The sequence below is a fragment of the Giraffa tippelskirchi genome, chromosome 11, assembly GCF_054371585.1.
Source record: "Giraffa tippelskirchi isolate mGirTip1 chromosome 11, T2T-mGirTip1v1.2.pri, whole genome shotgun sequence".
Taxonomy (NCBI): domain Eukaryota; kingdom Metazoa; phylum Chordata; class Mammalia; order Artiodactyla; family Giraffidae; genus Giraffa; species Giraffa tippelskirchi.
Window position 1 is genome coordinate 114,826,396 of NC_137285.1, and position 19,545 is coordinate 114,845,940.

The window sequence follows — 19,545 nt, forward strand, 5'->3', positions numbered from 1 at the left end:
TAAAATGGCCCCCGCAAGCCAAGGCCCCTGCTGGTTTGCCAAGTGTTGTTACCTTTGACCGTGAGGAAGGCTGGGGATGGAATTCCTCATCTGCAGAGGAGGTGGTGGAGGAAGAGGTAGAAGAGACAGTCCCTGTCCCCTGCGTGGGACCTGAAATGGAAACAGAACTCACTTGAACTCCTAGCTTCTTCTCCTGCTTCGTGACCCAGAGCCGCCTCTCCCTCCTCCCTGCCACCCCCGTTCTCTTCCTCCCCACCCTCCCTTCCCTGCACCTGCCGTAAGCATGAAGCTGCAGCACCTAAGGGCAACTGAAAATTTGGCCCTCCACGTTAATTACATTTCTGGGTCCCTGCCAAGAGCTTTGCAGCTCTCTTTTCATGTGAAAAAAAAAAAGGTATTATGCAGAAATCAATTAATTCCTTAAACACCATTTATATGGTATGTTGCTTAGAATGCATTCAGAGATGAAATCTATTATTAAAATGCGTGTCTGAAGTTAGCTGAGTTACCTAAATGCTTGTGTAAGGTTCGTTCTGCAGAGTAATTGAATGCAAAAAAGTCAGAGCCAGCTCTTAAACAAATCGCCCTTCTGCGGCTCACAGCATCTGGCACCCATTTTTACTACATGACATCTGCTCAGTGTAAAAGGGCTGGCGTCAGAATGTCTGGTCATAGAAAAAAAATCCCAAATGTAATCAGAAGCAAAAGGACTCTAAGCCTAAGGTTTTATCACATAGTCTCATGCAACATAAATATTTCATTAATTATGGCTAAACAAATGCCACTTTTATTTTCCCAACTTGCAGATATTATCACATCATCGAAGTGATGATTCAAATGCCAGAAAAGGGAGTTTAACATAGGGAGGACTCAACAATTTCAGGCCCATGGGAGAGCTGAAGTCGAGGGGACATGCCAACTCCTCAACAAGAGGTAGATGTTTAGAGGCAGGAAGTGGCCATGTTTGCTTGAATCTCTTTGTGACTTGTCTGGGGACCATGTGTGATAGTCTTCCAGGTGCCACAGGAGACTTGTATTCTGCTCAGCAAGAACATCTGCCCAGACACATCAACCTGAAGCAGAGTTAATGATTAATATCTGGATTAACCCACCCTAAACACTGGATATCAGAACCAGCTAGGACTCTGTGATAGAAAACTTAACTCATCTTTACTCAGCCATGGCAGGTTCTATCTAAAGAGAAATGTGTGCTGGGTACGGAGGGAGGAGAGGCAATTTTAAGCTGACTAACATTCTCTCCAGCCTGCCTTTTCTTCCTTGTAATTTTCAACTATTCACCCCAGTGGGAGAGGCCAAGTTTTAAAAAATAAGGGTAATTTTAACCTCCAGGAACACATTTACATATGTTGTTATTCAAAGCAAAATAATGCAAAACATCTATATAATAACACAGCCTCTCTGGGGAGGGAGTTAACTGTTTTTCACTTTAATTTGCCAGATGGGAAAGCTCAGGTGAAGACAGAATCAGGAGCAGCATAATAATGGTGGAGGCACTGTTGGTAGGGATCTGAGATTGTGTCCCAGCTCGACCCACTAAATTACTGCTGAGTATTTTCAGCACTGAATATTCCCTTCTGTAAGCTTGAGGAACTAACTTCATCTCTTGAGTTTCTGGGGATCGTGATTTCTAACTTGCAGAACTGCCATGGAAGAAAAAAGATCAATATAAAGAGTCCAACACAGTACCTGGTTCATTGGATGCATGCTTGCATGCTCAGTCATGTCCAACTCTTTGTGATCCCATGGACTATAGCCTTCCATGCTTCTCTGTCCATAGGATTGTCCAGGCAAGGATACTGGAGTGGGTTGCCATTTCCTCCTCCAGGTGATTTTCCTGACCCAGGGATCAAACCCGCATCTCCTGCATTGGCAGATGATTCTTAACCACTGAGCCGCTTGGGAATTGCGAGTGCTTAAATAAATGTTTTCATCACCATCAACTGCCTCACCCAGATAATGAAGCAGCAGCTATTGCTACATCATCATCATTGATCCCAGTGAATACTACTGCAATATTAGTGTCGTGCTAAGTCACTTCAGTCGTGTCTGACTCTTTGCAACCCTATGGACTATAGCCTGCCAGGCTCCTCAATCCATGGTATTCTCCAGGCAAGAATACTGGAATGGGTAGCCATGCCCTCCTCCAGGAGACTCTCCCAATCCAGGGATCAAATCCAGGCCTCTTATATCTCCTGCATCGGCAGGTGGGTTCTTTACGACTTGTGCCACCTATAAAACTGCCTGATTAATCTTTATTTTGTGGAGGAAGTATAGTATCTAAATTTAAAACTTTTTCTAATTCTCAAAAATAAATATTTCTATTGAATTTTATTTTGAAATTGAGAAGAAAATGTTTCTAAATATGAAGCACTTCTTAAACTTCTGGCAAAGTTATATAAAGTTAAATAGTTACCCCTGAACCTCTTCCCCTGTACTCGATTCCATCACAAAACCATTCATTCTAGTTTAGTGTTCACTTGCAAGCTTATAAAGCTTGGCAGCATTGTTCTACTCTGGCTACAATGGAGTGACTGATTCTGGAATTGATCTCCCACCACAAAGCACTAGAAGTCAGGACGAAATATATGAAGCAGCTGCTTTGCTTTCAGACATTGGACAAGAGGCAGTGCAGAACTGTGATAAAGGCAGGAATACAGCAAATGAGCTAAGCCCCACAATCAGTAGTTTTCTGCCTACAGACACTTTCCAGAACACAGGGCAGGTAGGAAGAACCTAAACAGAGCATAGCAGATTCTTTGAGTTGAGAAGACAGAGGTCAGTGTTTGAGTGGACTGAGACAATTGGAATATGTGGGGTAGAGTACTTGAGAGGAAGGAGCTTTGCAGAAAAAGGACTTCAGAAAAAAGCATAGACATCAACTTCAGTCTATCATAGATGCACAGAGAGAAACTGCACAAGGTTGGACCAATAATTGCAAAGTTATAGCATAAATAATCTCTACAGCTTTCACAAGACTGGGAAAGCTACAAGTTTTACCCAACGAGGCGAGAGCAAACATTGAGGGCATTAGAGTGGAGACCACAGAAGAGTCACACTTGAGTAATAGGGATAATTAGTTCTAGAATAAAGGTAATTACAAACATAACTGAATAAGTTTAAAAACCAGCCTTGAAAGAAACAAATTGATCTGCAAGTTACTTTACTGCCTGCCAAACATTCTTTAATGCCTATATAACATGCTTTAAATGAAGGAACAGAATTGAGACACTTGAAAATGTAATATTTACAAAATTATTTTGTTGTTTAGTTGCTCAGTCATATCTGACTCTTTGCAGCCCCACAAATCTAGCGGCCAGTAAACAGTTACTCAGTTCAATTCAGTTCAGTCACTCAGTCGTGTCCGACTCTTTGCGACCCCATGGACTGCAGCACGCCAGGCCTCCCTGTCCATCACCAACTCCCAGAATTTACCCAAACTCATGTCCATTGAGTCGGTGATGCCATCCAAGCATCTCATCCTCTGTCATCCCCTTCTACTCCCACCTTCAATCTTTCCCAGCATCAGGGTCTTTTCCAATGATTCAGTTCTTTGCATAAGGTGGCCAAAGTATTGGAGTTTCAGCTTCAGCATCAGTCCTTCCAATGAATATTCAATTGATTTCCTTTAGGATGGACTGGTTGGATCTCCTTGCAGTCCAAGGGACTCTCAAGAGTCTTCTCCAGCACCACAGTTCAAAAGCTTCAATTTTTCAGTGCTCAGCTTTCTTTATAGTCCCACTCTCACATCCATACATGACTACTGGAAAAACCATAGCCTTGATGAGACAGACCTTTGTTAGCAAAGTAATGTCTCCGCTTTTTAATATGCTGTCTAGGTTGGTCATCAATTTTCTTCCAAGAAGCAAGCGTCTTTTAATTTCATGGCTGCAGTCACCATCTGCAGTGATTTTGGAATCCCCAAAAATAAAACCTCTCACTGTTTCCATTGCTACCCCATCTATGTGCATGAAGTGGTGGGACCAGATGCCATAATCTTAGTTTTCTGAATGCTGAGCTTTAAGCCAACTTTTTCACTCTCCTCTTGCACTTTCATCAAGAGGCTCTTTAGTTCTTCTTTGCTTTCTGCCATAAAGGTGGTGTCATCTGCATATCTGAGGTTATTGATATTCCTCCTGGCAATCTTGATTCCAGCTTGTGCTTCATCCAGCCCAGTGTTTCTCATGATGTACTCTGCATATAAGTTAAATAAGTAGGGTTGACAATATACAGCCTTGACATACTCCTTTTCCTATTTAGAATCAGTCTGTTGTTCCATGTCCAGTTCTAACTGTTGCTTCCTGATCTGCATAGAGATTTCTCAGGATGCAGTTCAGATGGTCTGGTATTCCCATCTCTTTCAGAATTTTCCACTGTTTGTTGTGATCCACACAGTCAAAGGCTTTGGTGTAGTCAATAAAGCAGAAGTAGATGTTTTTCTGGAACTCTCTTGCTTTTTGATGATCCAACAGATGTTGGCAATTTGATCCGGTTCCTCTGCCTTTTCTAAATCCAGCTTGAACATCTGGAAGTTCATGGTTCACGTATTGTTGAAGCTTGGCTTGGAGAATTTTGAGCATTACTTTGCTAGCATGTGAGATGAGTGCAATCGTGCGGTAGTTTGAACATTCTTTGGCATTGCCTTTCTTTGGGATTGGAATGAAAACTGACCTTTTCCAGTGATGTGGCCACTGCTGAGTTTTTCCAAATTTGCTAGCATATTGAATGCAGCACTTTCACAGCATCATCTTTTAGGATTTGAAATAGCTCAACTGGAATTCCATCACCTCCATTAGCTTTGTTCGTAGTGATGCTTCCTAAGGCCCACTTGACTTTGCATTCCGGGATGTCTGGCTCTAGGTGAGTGATCACATCATCGTGATTATCTGGGTCATGAAGGTCTTTTTTGTATAGTTCTGTGTATTCTTGCCACCTCTTCTTAATATCTTCTGCTTCTGTTAGGTCCATACCATTTCTGTCTTCTATTGCACCAATCTTTGCATGAAATGTTCCCTTGGTATCTATAATTTTCTTATAGAGATCTCTAGTCTTTTTCATTTTATTGTTTTCCTCTCTTTCTTTCCAGTTGTGGATGTGACTGGTGATGGAAGTAAAGTCCAATGCTGTAAAGCACAATATTGTATAGGAATCTGGAACGTTAAGTCCATGAATCAAGGCAAATTGGAAGTGGTCAAACAGGAGATGGCAAGAGTGAACATCACCATTTTAGGAATCAGCAAACTAAAATGGACTGGAATGGGTGAATTTAACTCAGATGACCATTGTATCTACTACTGGGGGCAAGAATCACTTAGAAGAAATGGAGTAGCCATCGTAGTCAACAAGAGTCCAAAATGCAGTACTTGGATGCAATCTCAAAAATGACAGAATGATCTCTGTTCGTTTCCAAGGTAAACCATTCAATATCACAGCAATCCAAGTCTATGCCCTGACCAGTAACGCTGAAGAAGCTGAAGTTGGATGGTTCTATGAAGATCAATAAGACCTTCTAGAACTAACACCCAAAAAAAGATGTCCTTTTCATTACAGGGGACTGGAATGCAAAAGTAGTAAGTCAAGAAATACCTGGAGTAACAGGCAAATTTGGCCTTGGAGTACAGAATGAAGCAGGGCAAAGGGTAACAGAGTTTTGCCAAGAGAACATACTGGTCACAGCAAACACCCTCTTCCAACAACACAAAAGAAGACTCTACACATGGACATCACCAGATGGTCAATACTGAAATCAAGTTGATTATGTTCTTTGCAGCCAAAGGTGGAGAAGCTCTATACAGTCAGCAAAAACAAGACCGGGAGCTGACTGTGGCTCAGATCATGAACTCCTTATTGCCAAATTCAGACTTAAATTGAAGAAAGTAGGAAAAACCACTAGACCATTCAGGCATGACCTAAATCAAATCCCTTACAATTATACAGTGGAAGTGAGAAATAGATACAAGGGACTAGGTCTGATAGACAGAGAGCCTGAGGAACTATGGACGGAGGTTCATGACACTGTACAGGAGACAGGGATCAAGGCCATCCCCATGGAAAAGAAACGCAAAAAGGCAAAATTGTTGTCTGAGGAGGCCTTACAGACAGCTGTGAAAAGAAGAGAATAGGAAAGGCAAAGGAGATAAGGAAAGACACACCCATTTGAATGCAGAGTTCCGAAGAATAGCAAGGAAAGATAAGAAAGCCTTCCTAAGTGAACAATGCAAAGAATAGAATGGGAAAGACTAGAGATCTCTTTAAGAAAATTAGAAACAGTTACTAGACACACAAAAAAGCAGGAAAATGAGTCTGATAATCAAGAGAAAAATCAATCAATAGAATAAGACTCAGAAATGATGAAACTAGTGAGTGAGTTAGTGAAAGTCACTCAGTTGTGTCTGACTCTGCAATCCCAAGGAATCTGCCAGGCTCCTCTGTCCTTGGAATTCTCCAGGTGGGAATACTGGAGTGGGTAGCCTTTCCCTTCCCCAGGGGATCTTCCCAACCCAGGGATTGAACCCAGGTCTCCCACATTGCAGGCAGATTCTTTACCATCTGAGCCACCAGCAAAGCCCAAGAAACTAGACAGAGATTTTAAAAAGAGTTATTTTAATGTGCTCAAGAATTTAAAGAGAAAGCATGAACAGAATGAGGACAGAAATGAAAAATATTTTTAAAAGAATTAAATGGACCCTATAAAGATGAAAATTATAAAATCTGAAATGAAATGTTCACCAGATCAGTTTAACAGCAGACTAAATACTGCCAACAGACTAAGTACTGCTGCTGCTGCTGCTGCTAAGTCGCTTTAGTCGTGTCCAACTCTGTGCGACCCCATAGACGGTAGCCCACCAGGCTCCCCGGTCCCTGGGATTCTCCAGGCAAGAACACTGGCGTGGGTTGCCATTTCCTTCTCCAGTGCATGAAAGTGAAAAGTGAAAGTGAGTCGCTCAGTCGTGTCTGACTCTTAGCGACCCCATGGACTGCAACCCGCCAGGCTCCTCCATCCATGGGATTTTCCAGGCAAGAGTACTGGAGTGGGTTGCCATTGCCTTCTCCACTAGGTACTGCAGAAGAAAATAATCAATGAAATTAAATAATAGCAATAAAATAAAAAACTATCCAAATTGAAGCACAGAGAAAAGAACAGACCTCAGTGATGTGTGATGCAAAATCAAATGGTCTAAAATACATGTGATTGGAGAACCAGGAGATGGAGAATGGCAGGAACAGAAAATGTAGTTGACATAATATTGTGAAAATCATGCAAATTTAAAGAAAATTGTAAATCCATAGCTTCAATAAGCTCAAAAAACCACAAGCAGGGTAAACACAAAGAAAATCATAGCAAGCCTCATGATAATAAAATTGCCAAAGACCAGAGATACAGACAAAATCTTAAAAGCAGACTGAGAAAAATGATACATTTCCTACAGGGAAACAAACATAAGAATATCCATGGACATCTTGTCAGAACTGAAATAAACCAAAAGACAACAGAGCATCATTAAAACGCTTCAAGAACAAAATCATCTGTCAATTTATGATTCTATGCCTAGTGAACAACACATTCAACTTAAAGCAAGAATAAAGGTGATCTTTTCTTTTCTTTTCTTTTTTTAAGGTGATCTTTTCTTAAGAAAAAAAAAAGTTAGATTAATTTGTTGTTAGCAGACATGGATAAAAAAAATTTTTAGAAAGCTCTGTAGCAGAAGGAATATACCAGATGTAATGAAGAACTTCAGAGTGGTAAATATAGAATAACTTTTCTTTGTGATTTTTAATTTCTTTAAAAGACAATTGACTATTTAATGTAAGTTAGTGTGAAATAATAAGAAATACGTCTATTGATAATCCTCAACTTACAATGGGGTTACATCCTGACAAACCCATCCTAAGTTGAAAATACTGTTAAGTTGAAAATTCATTCCATACATCTCACTTACTAAATGTCATAGCTTAGCTTAGCCTACCCAAAATGTGCTCAGAACACTTACATTGCCTATAGTTGGGAAAAAATCATCTAATACAAAGCCTGTTTTATAGCAATGTGTAGAAAATCTCATATTGTTTATTGAATACTATGCTGAAGTGAGAAACCAAATGGTTGAGTGCAGATGAGTGTAAGAGTATCAGTTATTTACCCTTGTGATCTCCTGGCTGATTGGGAGTTGTGGCTCTCTATAGAATATGTCAGCACATATCTCTAGCCTGGGAAAAGATCAAAATTCAAAATCAAAGAATGGCTTCTACCACATGCCTATTGCCTTTGCACCACCATGAAGTAAAAATAAAATAAAATAAAATTGTAAATTGAATCATTATAAATCAAGGACCTTCTGTATTCGTCTCTGTCCCAGTTTCTGCTATTTGATCTTTGACCTCAATTCCTGGCATGGGGCTCCTAAAACCCTTGGAATTTCCTAGGTGATCAGAGTATCTTTTGTTCTAATGAGGTGACTGTTGGTGGGCTTGGGAATAGGAGCTGGTCAATAGAAAGACCTAGCCATGATTAGAAGCTTGGAACATTTTTTTTTTAAATAAATTTATTTATTTTAGTTGGGGGCTAATTACTTTACAATATTGTAGTGGTTTTTGCCATACACTGACATGAATCAACCATGGGTTTACATGTGTTCCCCATCCTGAACCCCCCTCCCACCTCCCTCCCCATCCCATCCCTCTGGGCCATCCCATTGCCCCAGCCCTGAGCATTTGTCTCATGCATCGAACCTGGAATGGTGTTCTGTTTCACATATGATAATACACGTTTCAATGCTATTGTCCCAGAACGTCCTACCCTCACCTTCTCCCTCAGAGTCCATAAGACTGTTCTATGCATCTGTGTCTCTTATTCTGTCTCGCATATAGGGTTAGCATTACCATCTTTCAAATTCCATATATATGCATTAGTATACTGTATTGGTGTTTTTCTTTCTGGCTTACTTCACTCTGTATAATGGGCTCCAGTTTCATCCATCTCAATAGAACCGATTCAAATGTATTTTTTTTTAATGGCTGAGTAATATTCCATTGTGTATATGTACCACAGCTTCCTTATCCATTCGTCTGCTGATGGGCATCTAGGTTGCTTCCATGTCCTGGCTATTGTAAACAGTGCTGCGATGAACATTGGGGTACACGCGTCTCTTTCAATTCTAGTTTCCTTGGTGTGTATGCCTAGCAGTGGGATTGCTGGGTCATATGGCAGTTCTATTCCCAGTTTTGTAAGGAATCTCTACACTGTTCTCCATAGTGGCTGTACTAGTTTGCATTCCCACCAACAGTGTAAGAGGGTTCCCTTTTCTCCACACCCTCTCCAGCATTTATTGTAGAAGCTTGGAACTTTTATCCTTAACACCCATCCTCTGAAGAGGGAAGAGGGGCTGGAAAATGAGCTAATAATCCATTATACCTATGTGATGAAGCTGCCATAAAAATCCCTAAAGTACAGATTTTGGAGAGCTTCCAGATTGGTGAACACATCCATGTGCTGGGAGGGTGTTGTACCCCAGCTGCATGGGAACAGAAGCTCCTGTGCTTGGGACCCTTCCAGACTTCACCCTATGTATTTCTTCATCAGGCTGTTCATTTGTAACCTTTATCATATCCTTTATAATAAATAATAAGTGTAAGTAAGTGTTTGCTGAGTTCTACACCACATTAGCAAATTATTGAAGCCAAGGAAGGAACTGGAAGAACCTCTGCTTATATCTAGTTGGTCAGAAGTACAAGTGACAAACTGTAAGGGTACAGAAGATTTGAGCAAACACTACTAATATATTTGATCTAATTGACTGATATAGAACAACCCCACAATAACTAGAGAATATTTTTTCAGAGCACGTGCAACATTTACTAAATTGGTAATATGCCAAACCACAAAGCAAGTGTCAACAAATTCCAGAGGACTGAAGTCATACATAGTATATCTTCTGATGTAGAAATCAAGAATAAGAAATATAAATAGAAAGTGGGATGGGGTGGGAGGTGGGAGGGAGGTTCAGGAGGGAGGGGACATTTGTATGCCTATGGCTGATTCATGTTGATGTATGGCAGAAACCAACATAACACAGTAAAGCAGTTATATTCCAATTAAAAATAAATAAATTAAAAAATACATATAAGTAGAAAAATCTCAAAATGTTTAGAACTTCAGCAATAATTTGTAACAAGTTATAGATCAAAGAAGAAATAAAATAAATTTGAATTGGCTGATGATAAAAATACAGTACAATAAAATAACTAGAATGTAGCTTTAAATGTACACATTATGTAAAAGAGAAAAGTTGAGAATTGATGCTCTAAGATCTATTAATACTTTAAGAAACTAGAAAAAGAGCCACTAAATGAACCTAAGGAAAGTAAAAGGAAGAGAATACTCAAGATAAGAACAGATTATGAAAGACAATAAAAACAAAGCAGAAATATTAACAAAGCAAAAATCTTCTTTAAAAAGATGAATAAAGTTGATAACCTCCATCAAGAATAATTAAGAAAAAAGAGACAAAAAACACACTTTAGTTCAGTTCAGTCACTCAGTCGTGTCCGACTCTTTGCGACCCCATGAACTGCAGCACGCCAGGCTTCCCTGTCCATCACCAACTCCCTGAGTCCCCCAAAACCCATGTCCATCGAGTCAATGATGCCATCCAGCCATCTGATCCTCTGTCGTCCCCTTCTCCTCCTGCCCTCAATCTTCCCCAGCATCAGGATCTTTTCCAATGAGTCAGCTCTTAGCATCAAGAAAAAAGAGACAAAAAACACACTTACTAATACTTAAGATAAGAAGTTCTACAGAGTATTAAATGGAGCTATAACCAGAAACCATTTTGTGACAATAAACTTGAAAATTTAGATAAAATAGACAAACTTAATGGAAAACACAGCTTACAAAACTGACATAAGAAGAAACAGAAAATCTGATTATTTATATATCTATCAGAAGGAACCCCCATATACTGTTGGTGGGAATATAAATAGATGCAGCCACAATAGAAAACATTATGAAGGTTCTTCAAAAAATTGCAAACAGATATGATCCAGCTATTCCAGTTCTGGATATTTATCCAAAGAGCACCAGATATTAATTTCAAGAGATATATACACCACATTATGTTCATCATAGCGTTATTTTCAATAGCCAAGTTATGAGAACAACTTAAGTGCCCATCAATGAATGAAAAGATAGATGTGGTATGATAGAATCTGGCCTGCCTGCTAAGTTGCTTCAGTTGTGTCTGACTCTTTGCTACCCTATGGACTAGCCCACCAGGCTCCTCTGTCCATGGAATTCTCCAGGCAAAAATACTGGAGTGGGTTGCCATGCCCTCCTCCAGGGGATCTTCCTGACCCAGAGATCAAACCCCTTTCTCCTGCATTAAAGGCAGATTCTTTACTGCTGAGCCACCAGGGAAGCCCATATGATAGAATCCATAAAAAAGGATGACATACTGCCATTTGTGACAGCATGGATGGACCTTGATGATTTTATGCTTAGTGAAACAAGTGAGATGGAGAAAGACGAATGCATGTTATATGGGGAATGGTATAGGGAATACATAATGCAACTGGTATGGGGAATACAAAAATAAATTAATTGAACAAATCAAATCAAAGCACATAAAAACATGTAAATACAGAGAACAGAATAATGATTACCAGAGGGAAGAGGGTAGGGGGAGAGAAAAATGAGTAAAGAAGGTCAACTGTATGGTAATGGGTGGAAACTAAAACTTTGGTAGTGAGTATGCTGTAGTGGATATAGGGGTCAAAATATAATGTTGTACACATAAAACACATAATGTTATAAATCGATAAATATAATCTATAGCAAGTAATATATTCAGTGGTGAAATATAAGCCTTCTGATACTGGGTTAAAAAGACAACAATCTATTCTATTTAGCAATTTTTAGGAGGTCCCAGGAAGTACAATAAAATTAAATAAAAGGTATACAAACTAGAAAGGAAGATGTAAAATTGTCTTTATTTTCAGACAACATGATTATCTATGTAGAAAATCTCACAAAAGAATCTACTAGAATAATAAGAGAGTTTAGCAAGCACAACAGAAAAAGTCAAGTGTGTTTCTGTATATTAGCAACTGAAACTTTAATACTTTGGCAACCTGCAAAAAGCCAATTCATTGGAAAAGACCCTGATGCCAGGAAACATTGAAGGCAAAAGGAGAAGTGGGTGGCAGAGGATGAGATGATTAGACAGCACCCCCAAATCAATGGACATGAATTTGAGCAAACTCCAGGAGACAGTGGTGGACAGAAGAGCCTGGTGGACTGCAATCCATGGGGTCACAGAGTCAGATATGACTAAGTGACTGAACAACAACTGAAAATAAAAATTAAGAAAGCCATTCCACTTACAACAGCAGCAACAACAAAATATGAAACTCTCAAGGAACATTGTTGTTCAGTTGTTCTTGAGGAATACATTTAACAATGTACAGGAATTACACACTGAAACATAAGAAAACGTAAATGCTGAGAGATATTCCATCTCCATAGACTGAAAGACTCAATAGGTATCAATTTTTCCCAAATTATTTATAGATTAAAAACAATCTCAATCAAAATTCCAGTAGGCTTATTTGGTAGAAATTGACAAACTGAACTTTTTGGAAACACAGAAGACCCAGAATAGCAAAAATAGTATTTAAGAACAAAATTGGAAGACTCCCACTATGTGTTTGCAAGACTTACTCTAAAGCTATAGCAGTCAAGAGAATGTAAGGATAAACATACAGATTAATGAAATAGAGTAGAAAGTACAGTGGTAAACGCACACAAATATAGTCAACTGATTACCTATGAAGATGCCACAGTAACACAATGAGCAAAGAACAGTCTTTTTAATAAGTGGGGCTGTAACAGTTGGATAACCATGGTCAAAAAACTTTGGCTCTTAGTTATACTATACAAAATTAATTAGAATTAGATTATGGACTTAAGCTCCAAAGCTAAAAACTGTAAAATTTCTGAGAGAAAACATAGGAGAGAGCCTTAGTGACTCTGGGTTTAGAAAGATTTCTTAACTCTAACTCAAATTATAAAAAAATTAATTGTCTTCATCAAATTAAAAGCTTCTATTTTTTTGGATGACGATGAAAATGAAAAGACAATTGACTAACTGGGAGAAAATATTTGCAAACACATATCTGATGAAGGACTTATATCCAGAATTTTTAAGAACTCTGACTAAATAGAGGGTTATAGTGTGTTCTTAGACCAGAAGACAATATTCTAAAGCTATCAAATGTCTCTAACTTAATCAGTTTAAAACTGTATCATTTATAACTGCACACACAAATATTGAATACTGGGCATATATGTAATGAAAATCGTGCAAAATTACTACAACTACAAAACACTGACAGAAATTGCAGAAATCTTCAGGAATGTATTATGTCCATGAATTTGAAGGCTTAATATTGCAAAGATGTTAATTCTCTCTAAATTTATCTCTGGAGCCAATGCAATACCAGTCATATGCCCAGAAAATAGTTTTGTGGAAATTGATGAATTGCTTCTGTAAGTCATATGGAAATGCAAAAGGCCAAGAATATCAAACAATCTTTAAGAAGAAAAAAGTGGAAAATTTATTTCAGACTATGAAGATTTATTATAAAACCACATAATGAAAACAGTGTGATTCAGGTGTGAGGACGGACAAACCAGTGGAAGAGAATAGAAGTTTCAAAAATGAACCTGCTTCATTTATGACAAGTGTCACTACAATGAAGTGAGGGCAAAAGATGGCCTTTTTAATAAATGCTGCTGAATCAATTGAATAGCAACATGGAAAAAAAATAAACCCTCACCCTACTTCTCAGAATATACCAAGATCTATGCTATGTTGGTCACAGATTTATTTATAAAAGATAAAATAATAAAGCTTCTCTAACAATGTTGGACAACAGAAATCCAATTTGAGCCATGTATGTCATTTAAAATTTTCTAGTAGCCACAATAGGTTTAAGGGACTAGACCTGATAGACAGAGTGCCTGATGAACTATGGACAGAGGTTCGTGACATTATACAGGAGACAGGGATCAAGAAAATCCCCATGGAAAAGAAATGCAAACAAGCAAAATGGCTGTCTGAGGAGGCCTTACAGATAGCTGGAAAGAGACGAGAAGCGAAAAGCAAAGGAGAAAAGGAAAGATATTCCCATCTGAATGCAGAGTTCCAAAGAATAGCAAGGAGAGATAAGGAAGCCTTCCTCAGCGATCAGTGCGAAGAGATAGAGGAAAACAACAGATTGGGAAAGACTAGAGATCTCTTCAAGAAAATTAGAGATACCAAAGGAACATTTCATGCAAAGATAGGCTCGATAAAGGACAGAAATGGTATGGACCTAACAGAAGCAGAAGATAGTAAGAAGAGGTGGCAAGTATACACAGAAGAACTGTACAAAAAAGATCTTCATGACCCAGATAATCATGATGGTGTGATCACTCACCTAGAGCCAGACATCCCGGAATGTGAAGTCAAGTGGGCCTTAGAAAGCATCGCTATGAACAAAGCTAGTGGAGGTGATGGAATTCCAGTTGAGCTATTTCAAATCCTCAAAGGTGATGCTGTGAAAGTGCTGCACTCAATATGCCAGCAAATTTGGACAACTCAGCAGTGGCCACAGGACTGGAAAAGGTCAGTTTTCATTCCAATCCCAAAGAAAGGCAATGCCAAAGAATGCTCAAACTACCGCACAATTGCACTCATCTCACATGCTAGTAAAGTAATGCTCAAAATTCTCCAAGCCAGGCTTCAGCAATACGTGAACCGTGAACTTCCAGATGTTCAAGCTGGTTTTAGAAAAGGCAGAGGAACCAGAGATCAAATTGCCAATATCCGCTGGATCATCGAAAAAGCAAGAGAGTTCCAGAAAAACATCTATTTCTGCTTTATTGACTATGCCAAAGCCTTTGTGTGGATCACAATAAACTGTGGAAAATTCTGAAAGAGATGGGAATACCAGACCATCTGACCTGTCTCTTGAGAAACCTGTATGCAGGTGAGGAAGCAACAGTTAGAACTGGACATGGAACAACAGACTGGTTCCAAATAGGAAAAGGAGTACGTCAAGGCTGTATATTGTCACCCTGCTTATTAAACTTATATGCAGAGTACATCATGAGAAACGCTGAGCTGGAAGAAACACAAGCTGGAATCAAGATTGCTGGGAGAAATATCAATAACCTCAGATATGCGGATGACACTACCCTTATGGCAGAAAGTGAAGAAGAACTAAAGAGCCTCTTGATGAAGGTGAAAGAGGAGAGTGAAAAAGTTGGCTTAAAGCTCAACGTTCAGAAAACTAAGATCATGGCATCTGGTCCCATCACTTCAGGGAAAATAGGTGGGAAACAGTGGAAACAGTGGAAACAGTGTCAGACTTTATTTTTTTGGGCTCCAGAATCACTGCTGATGGTGATTGCAGCCATGAAATTAAAAGACACTTACTCCTTGGAAGGAAGTTATGGCCAACCTAGATAGCATATTTAAAAGCAGAGACATTACTTTGCCAACAAAAGTCCGTCTAGTCAAGGCTATGGTTTTTCCAGTGGTCATGTATGGATGTGAGAGTTGGATGGTGAAGAAAGCTGAGTGCCGCAGAATTGATGCTTTTGAACTGTGGTGTTGGAGAAGACTCTTGAGAGTCCCTTGGACTGCAAGGAGATCCAATCAATCCATCCTAAAAGAGATCAATCCTGGGTGTTCATTGGAAGGTCTGATGTTGAAGCTGAAACTCCAATACTTTGGCCACCTCATGCGAAGAGCTGACTCATTGGAAAAGATCCTGATGCTGGGTAGGATTGGGGGCGGGAGGAGAAGGGGACGACAGAGGATGAGATGGTTGGATGGCATCACCGACTCAATGGACATGGGTTTGGGTAGACTCCGGGAGTTGGTGATGGACAGAGAAGCCTGGTGTGCTGCAGTTCATGGGGTCGCAGAGAGTCGGACACGACTGAGCGACTGAACTGAACTGAGTAGCCACAATAAAAAGTGTACAAATAAACAGATGAAATTAGTCTTATTCATATGTTTAGCTCAAATTTCAAAAATTTTATCATTTCAATGTATAATCAATATAAAAATATTGAGATCTTTTACATTATTTCATTCATACTAAGACTTTGGGATCTGGTGCATATTTTACAATTACAGCCCATCTTGATTTAGATAATACATTTTTAATAGTTAAAGTGAAATGTAATCCTATCAAAAGAAAAAAGTTGAGTTGAATAGAAAGATATTTTATATTGCTTCAGTTGCAAAATTTAAATCCATTAATATTCAATAAAATTCAAATTCAATTCCTCACTCACACTAGCTATATCTCAAGTGTGAAAGAGTGAGTACCATACTAGAGAGTGCAGTTCCAGAAGGTAACATACAACAGTATCTTTGTGACCTCACAATAGGGAAAGATTTCATAAACAGGAAGCAAAAATCAGCAAAAAGGGAAAATACTGATAAATTTGACTTCATTAAAATACATACCTTTATCAAAAACATCTTCAGAGAGTGAAAAAGTGAGTCAAAGAGTGGGAGGAGATATTTTATATATGTATAATATAAAAAATATTAAAAAATATATATATCTGACAAAGGGTTTATATCCAGAGTCTACACAGATTACAAACTAATAAGGAAGGGACTGACTACACAATGAAAGTATGGACAAAAGACTTGAATAGAGACCTCATACAAGAAAATATCTGTCAATACATAAGCATGTGTAAAGTAGCACAACATCATTATCAAGTAAATGCCAATTAAAATCATAATGAGATACCACCCCACACTCATAAAAATAATGACATCAACAAAACAAAACTGAGACTACAGAGTGTTGGCAAAGATATGGGTGAAGGGAAGTTCTCATTTCCTGCTGGAGGGCATATACATTGGTACAATCACTTTAGAAAATCATTTGACAGTATCTGCTAAAGCAAACCAATCATGCCTAACCCCAGGACCTAGCAATTCACTCCCAGGTACTAGTATATACTGACAACGATTCTCTTTCTTCGACCACACTCTAGCCAAGCTCCCTTGAACCCTCTTCTCAACTAGACCTCAGTCTTGGCCTGTAGTAACTATACTCTCAACACAAATAGTTTAGCACACCCACTTCTTCCTGCATGGGAAAGTCTTAAACACTGACAGTTTCTAACATCTCAGTCCCTCTTAAAGTCCTTGACTGAGAAAACTCAAGACTGACTGATGAATTTACTGTTCATTTTAGCCAACATCTGTCTATAGGCTCCTGACCATCTTTTCTTAGAGCCTTTAGTAAAAAATGGGCTTACAACTGTCAATCTTTCTTCTGTCCCTTTAAGAGGTATATGTATCTCCTACCACTGAGGACGACCAGAAAGCCAGCCCTTGCAAATGCAATTATCAGGAAGGATAGAGCCTGTCTTCCAGTTTCTGGGGGAGGACAGAATCCTAACTTCAATTTCTGCCAGCTAACAGACCCGGCTGAGTAACAAGCATTTACACTAAGGAACCCTATAGGATTTCTCTCTTCCCTGTCTCTACTGAGACCCCACTTATCCGTCTCCCTACTCCCTCATTCTCCCTGTCACACACCCAGCCACCTCTGGCAAAATCAAAGCTGAGTTCAGTTTATACTGAATTCTCTTCTCCACTGTAACATCAAATTACTAATTAAACTCTGTCCTTACCATTCTAACTAGTAACTGGCTTTATCTTTGACAATACCCAACAGAAACAATGTGTATAGGGATGCTGAAAGCAGCATTCTTCACAACTGGAAACAACCTAAGTGCCCAGCATCAGAATGCACCAATAGGGTGGCATATTCATACAAGAGTATAAAACGTAGGAGTGGAAAAGCGGAAACCACCGCAACGCATATTGACGTGGATCCCTACCTCCCCCTGCTATGCCCGTAATGTTTAATGAAAGAAGCCAGGCCCCAAAGAGCACATACTTGCATTAGTTTGCCATTGTTGTGGGAGCGGTGAACACCAGTGTAGCAGTTTACAATAGCACCCACTGATTATCTCACAGCCGTGTAGGTCAGAAGTACAGGTCTGGCCCCACTCGGTCCTCTGCTCAGTGTCTCACAAGCTGCAGTTGAAGTATCCACTGGGTTGGGGTCTCCTCTGCAGTTAAGAGTTCTCTTCCAGTTCATTCAGGTTGTGGGCAGCGTCCAGTTCCTAGTGGTTGTAGGACACGGGGTCCGTTTCTTGCTAGCCGTCAGCTGGTTATAGTTCCTAGAGGCCTCTTGCTCACAAGCCCTCTCACAACAATGACAGGTTACTCCTTCGAGGCCAGCAGGACCATGTCTTTCTCACGCTTTGAGTTTCTGACTTCAGAATTTCTGACTTAACCTTGTTAAGTTCTCACTTGACTGAGGGAGTGAGTGAAGTGTGAGTGAAAGTCGCTCAGTTGTGTCCAACTCTTTGCAACCCCATGGACTATACAGTCCATAGAATTCTCCAGGCCAGAATACTGGAGTGGGTAGCCTTTCCCTTCTCCAAGGGATCTTCACAACCCAGGGATCAAATCCAGGTCTCCTGTGTTGCCGGTGGATTCTTTACCAGCTGAGCCACAAGGGAAGCCCAAGAACACTGGAGTGGGTAGCCTATCCCTTCTCCAGCGGATCTTCCCGACCCAGGAATCGAACTGGGGTCTCCTGCATTGCAGGCAGATTCTTTACCAACTGAGCCATGAGAGAAGCCCCAATTAAGTTAGGCATACTCATCTCCCTTTTGATGAACTCAAACTCAATTGGTCTGGAACGTAACTACATTTGCAAAATCCCATAAGTTAAGCACCAGAATAAGATCCATCATATCCACATCTCACCAAACTCAAAAGGATGAGATTATACAGGGCAAGTATGTGGGAGGCAGGCAGCAGGGGGCCCTCTCAGAATTTTGTCTACCACAAGACTGAACAATGCAACTTTTATCAAGTCAAAAAACTGCAAAAGTAACCTAAGATGACAGAAGTCAGATGGTAAGTACTTTTGTTGGGTGGCGCGTGTATTGGGGGAGACACATGACGAAGGCTTCTGAACGCTGGTAGTCTTCTACATCTTGATCTCCAAGGTAACTACACAAATGGTACTTTGCAAAAATTCATCAATTCTGTACTTAATATTTGTGTATGTATTTTATACTGCAATAAATATTTTACATAAAAATTTTAAAATAGGTTCTCAGAGTGCTTTGGTTAATTACATATAGGAACAATAATTAGCATTAAAATTGTTGGTATAAAACTGGCACTGGCATAAAGTGCTTGAAATTAGTCTATACCCCAAAAAACGTAAAGACTGAGAGGTTTATGTTTACATTAGTTTATTTGGCAAAATATATTGTAAAAATATGAAAAATTAAATTTCAGTTGGCTCTTATTCAAGTGATCATAAATTTGAGGTTTTGAAAGTTTCTCACTTTCCATTTGAATACTGCTTTCTCTCTCCACTTTATGGAAGTGTGCAGCAGCAAGTTAAGTGTAAACTGAGCTGTGA

General features: G+C 39.5%; 1 protein-coding gene across 32 annotated transcripts in view; it reads right to left on the reverse strand.

The window, feature by feature from the left end:
* The window catches only part of MICAL2 (microtubule associated monooxygenase, calponin and LIM domain containing 2), a 237,285-nt gene that overhangs the window by 35,940 nt on the left and 181,800 nt on the right, over positions 1-19,545 (reverse strand). For 31 of the 32 annotated variants that reach the window (XM_081543143.1, XM_081543130.1, XM_081543115.1 and 28 more), the window contains one exon: positions 53-150. In XM_081543143.1, coding sequence (XP_081399269.1) covers positions 53-150 — 98 coding nt within the window. Of the gene's footprint in view, positions 1-52; positions 151-1,024; positions 1,039-17,907; positions 17,945-18,153; positions 18,165-19,545 lie in introns of all 32 variants that reach the window. The other variant, XM_081543118.1, reaches the window with a different exon arrangement.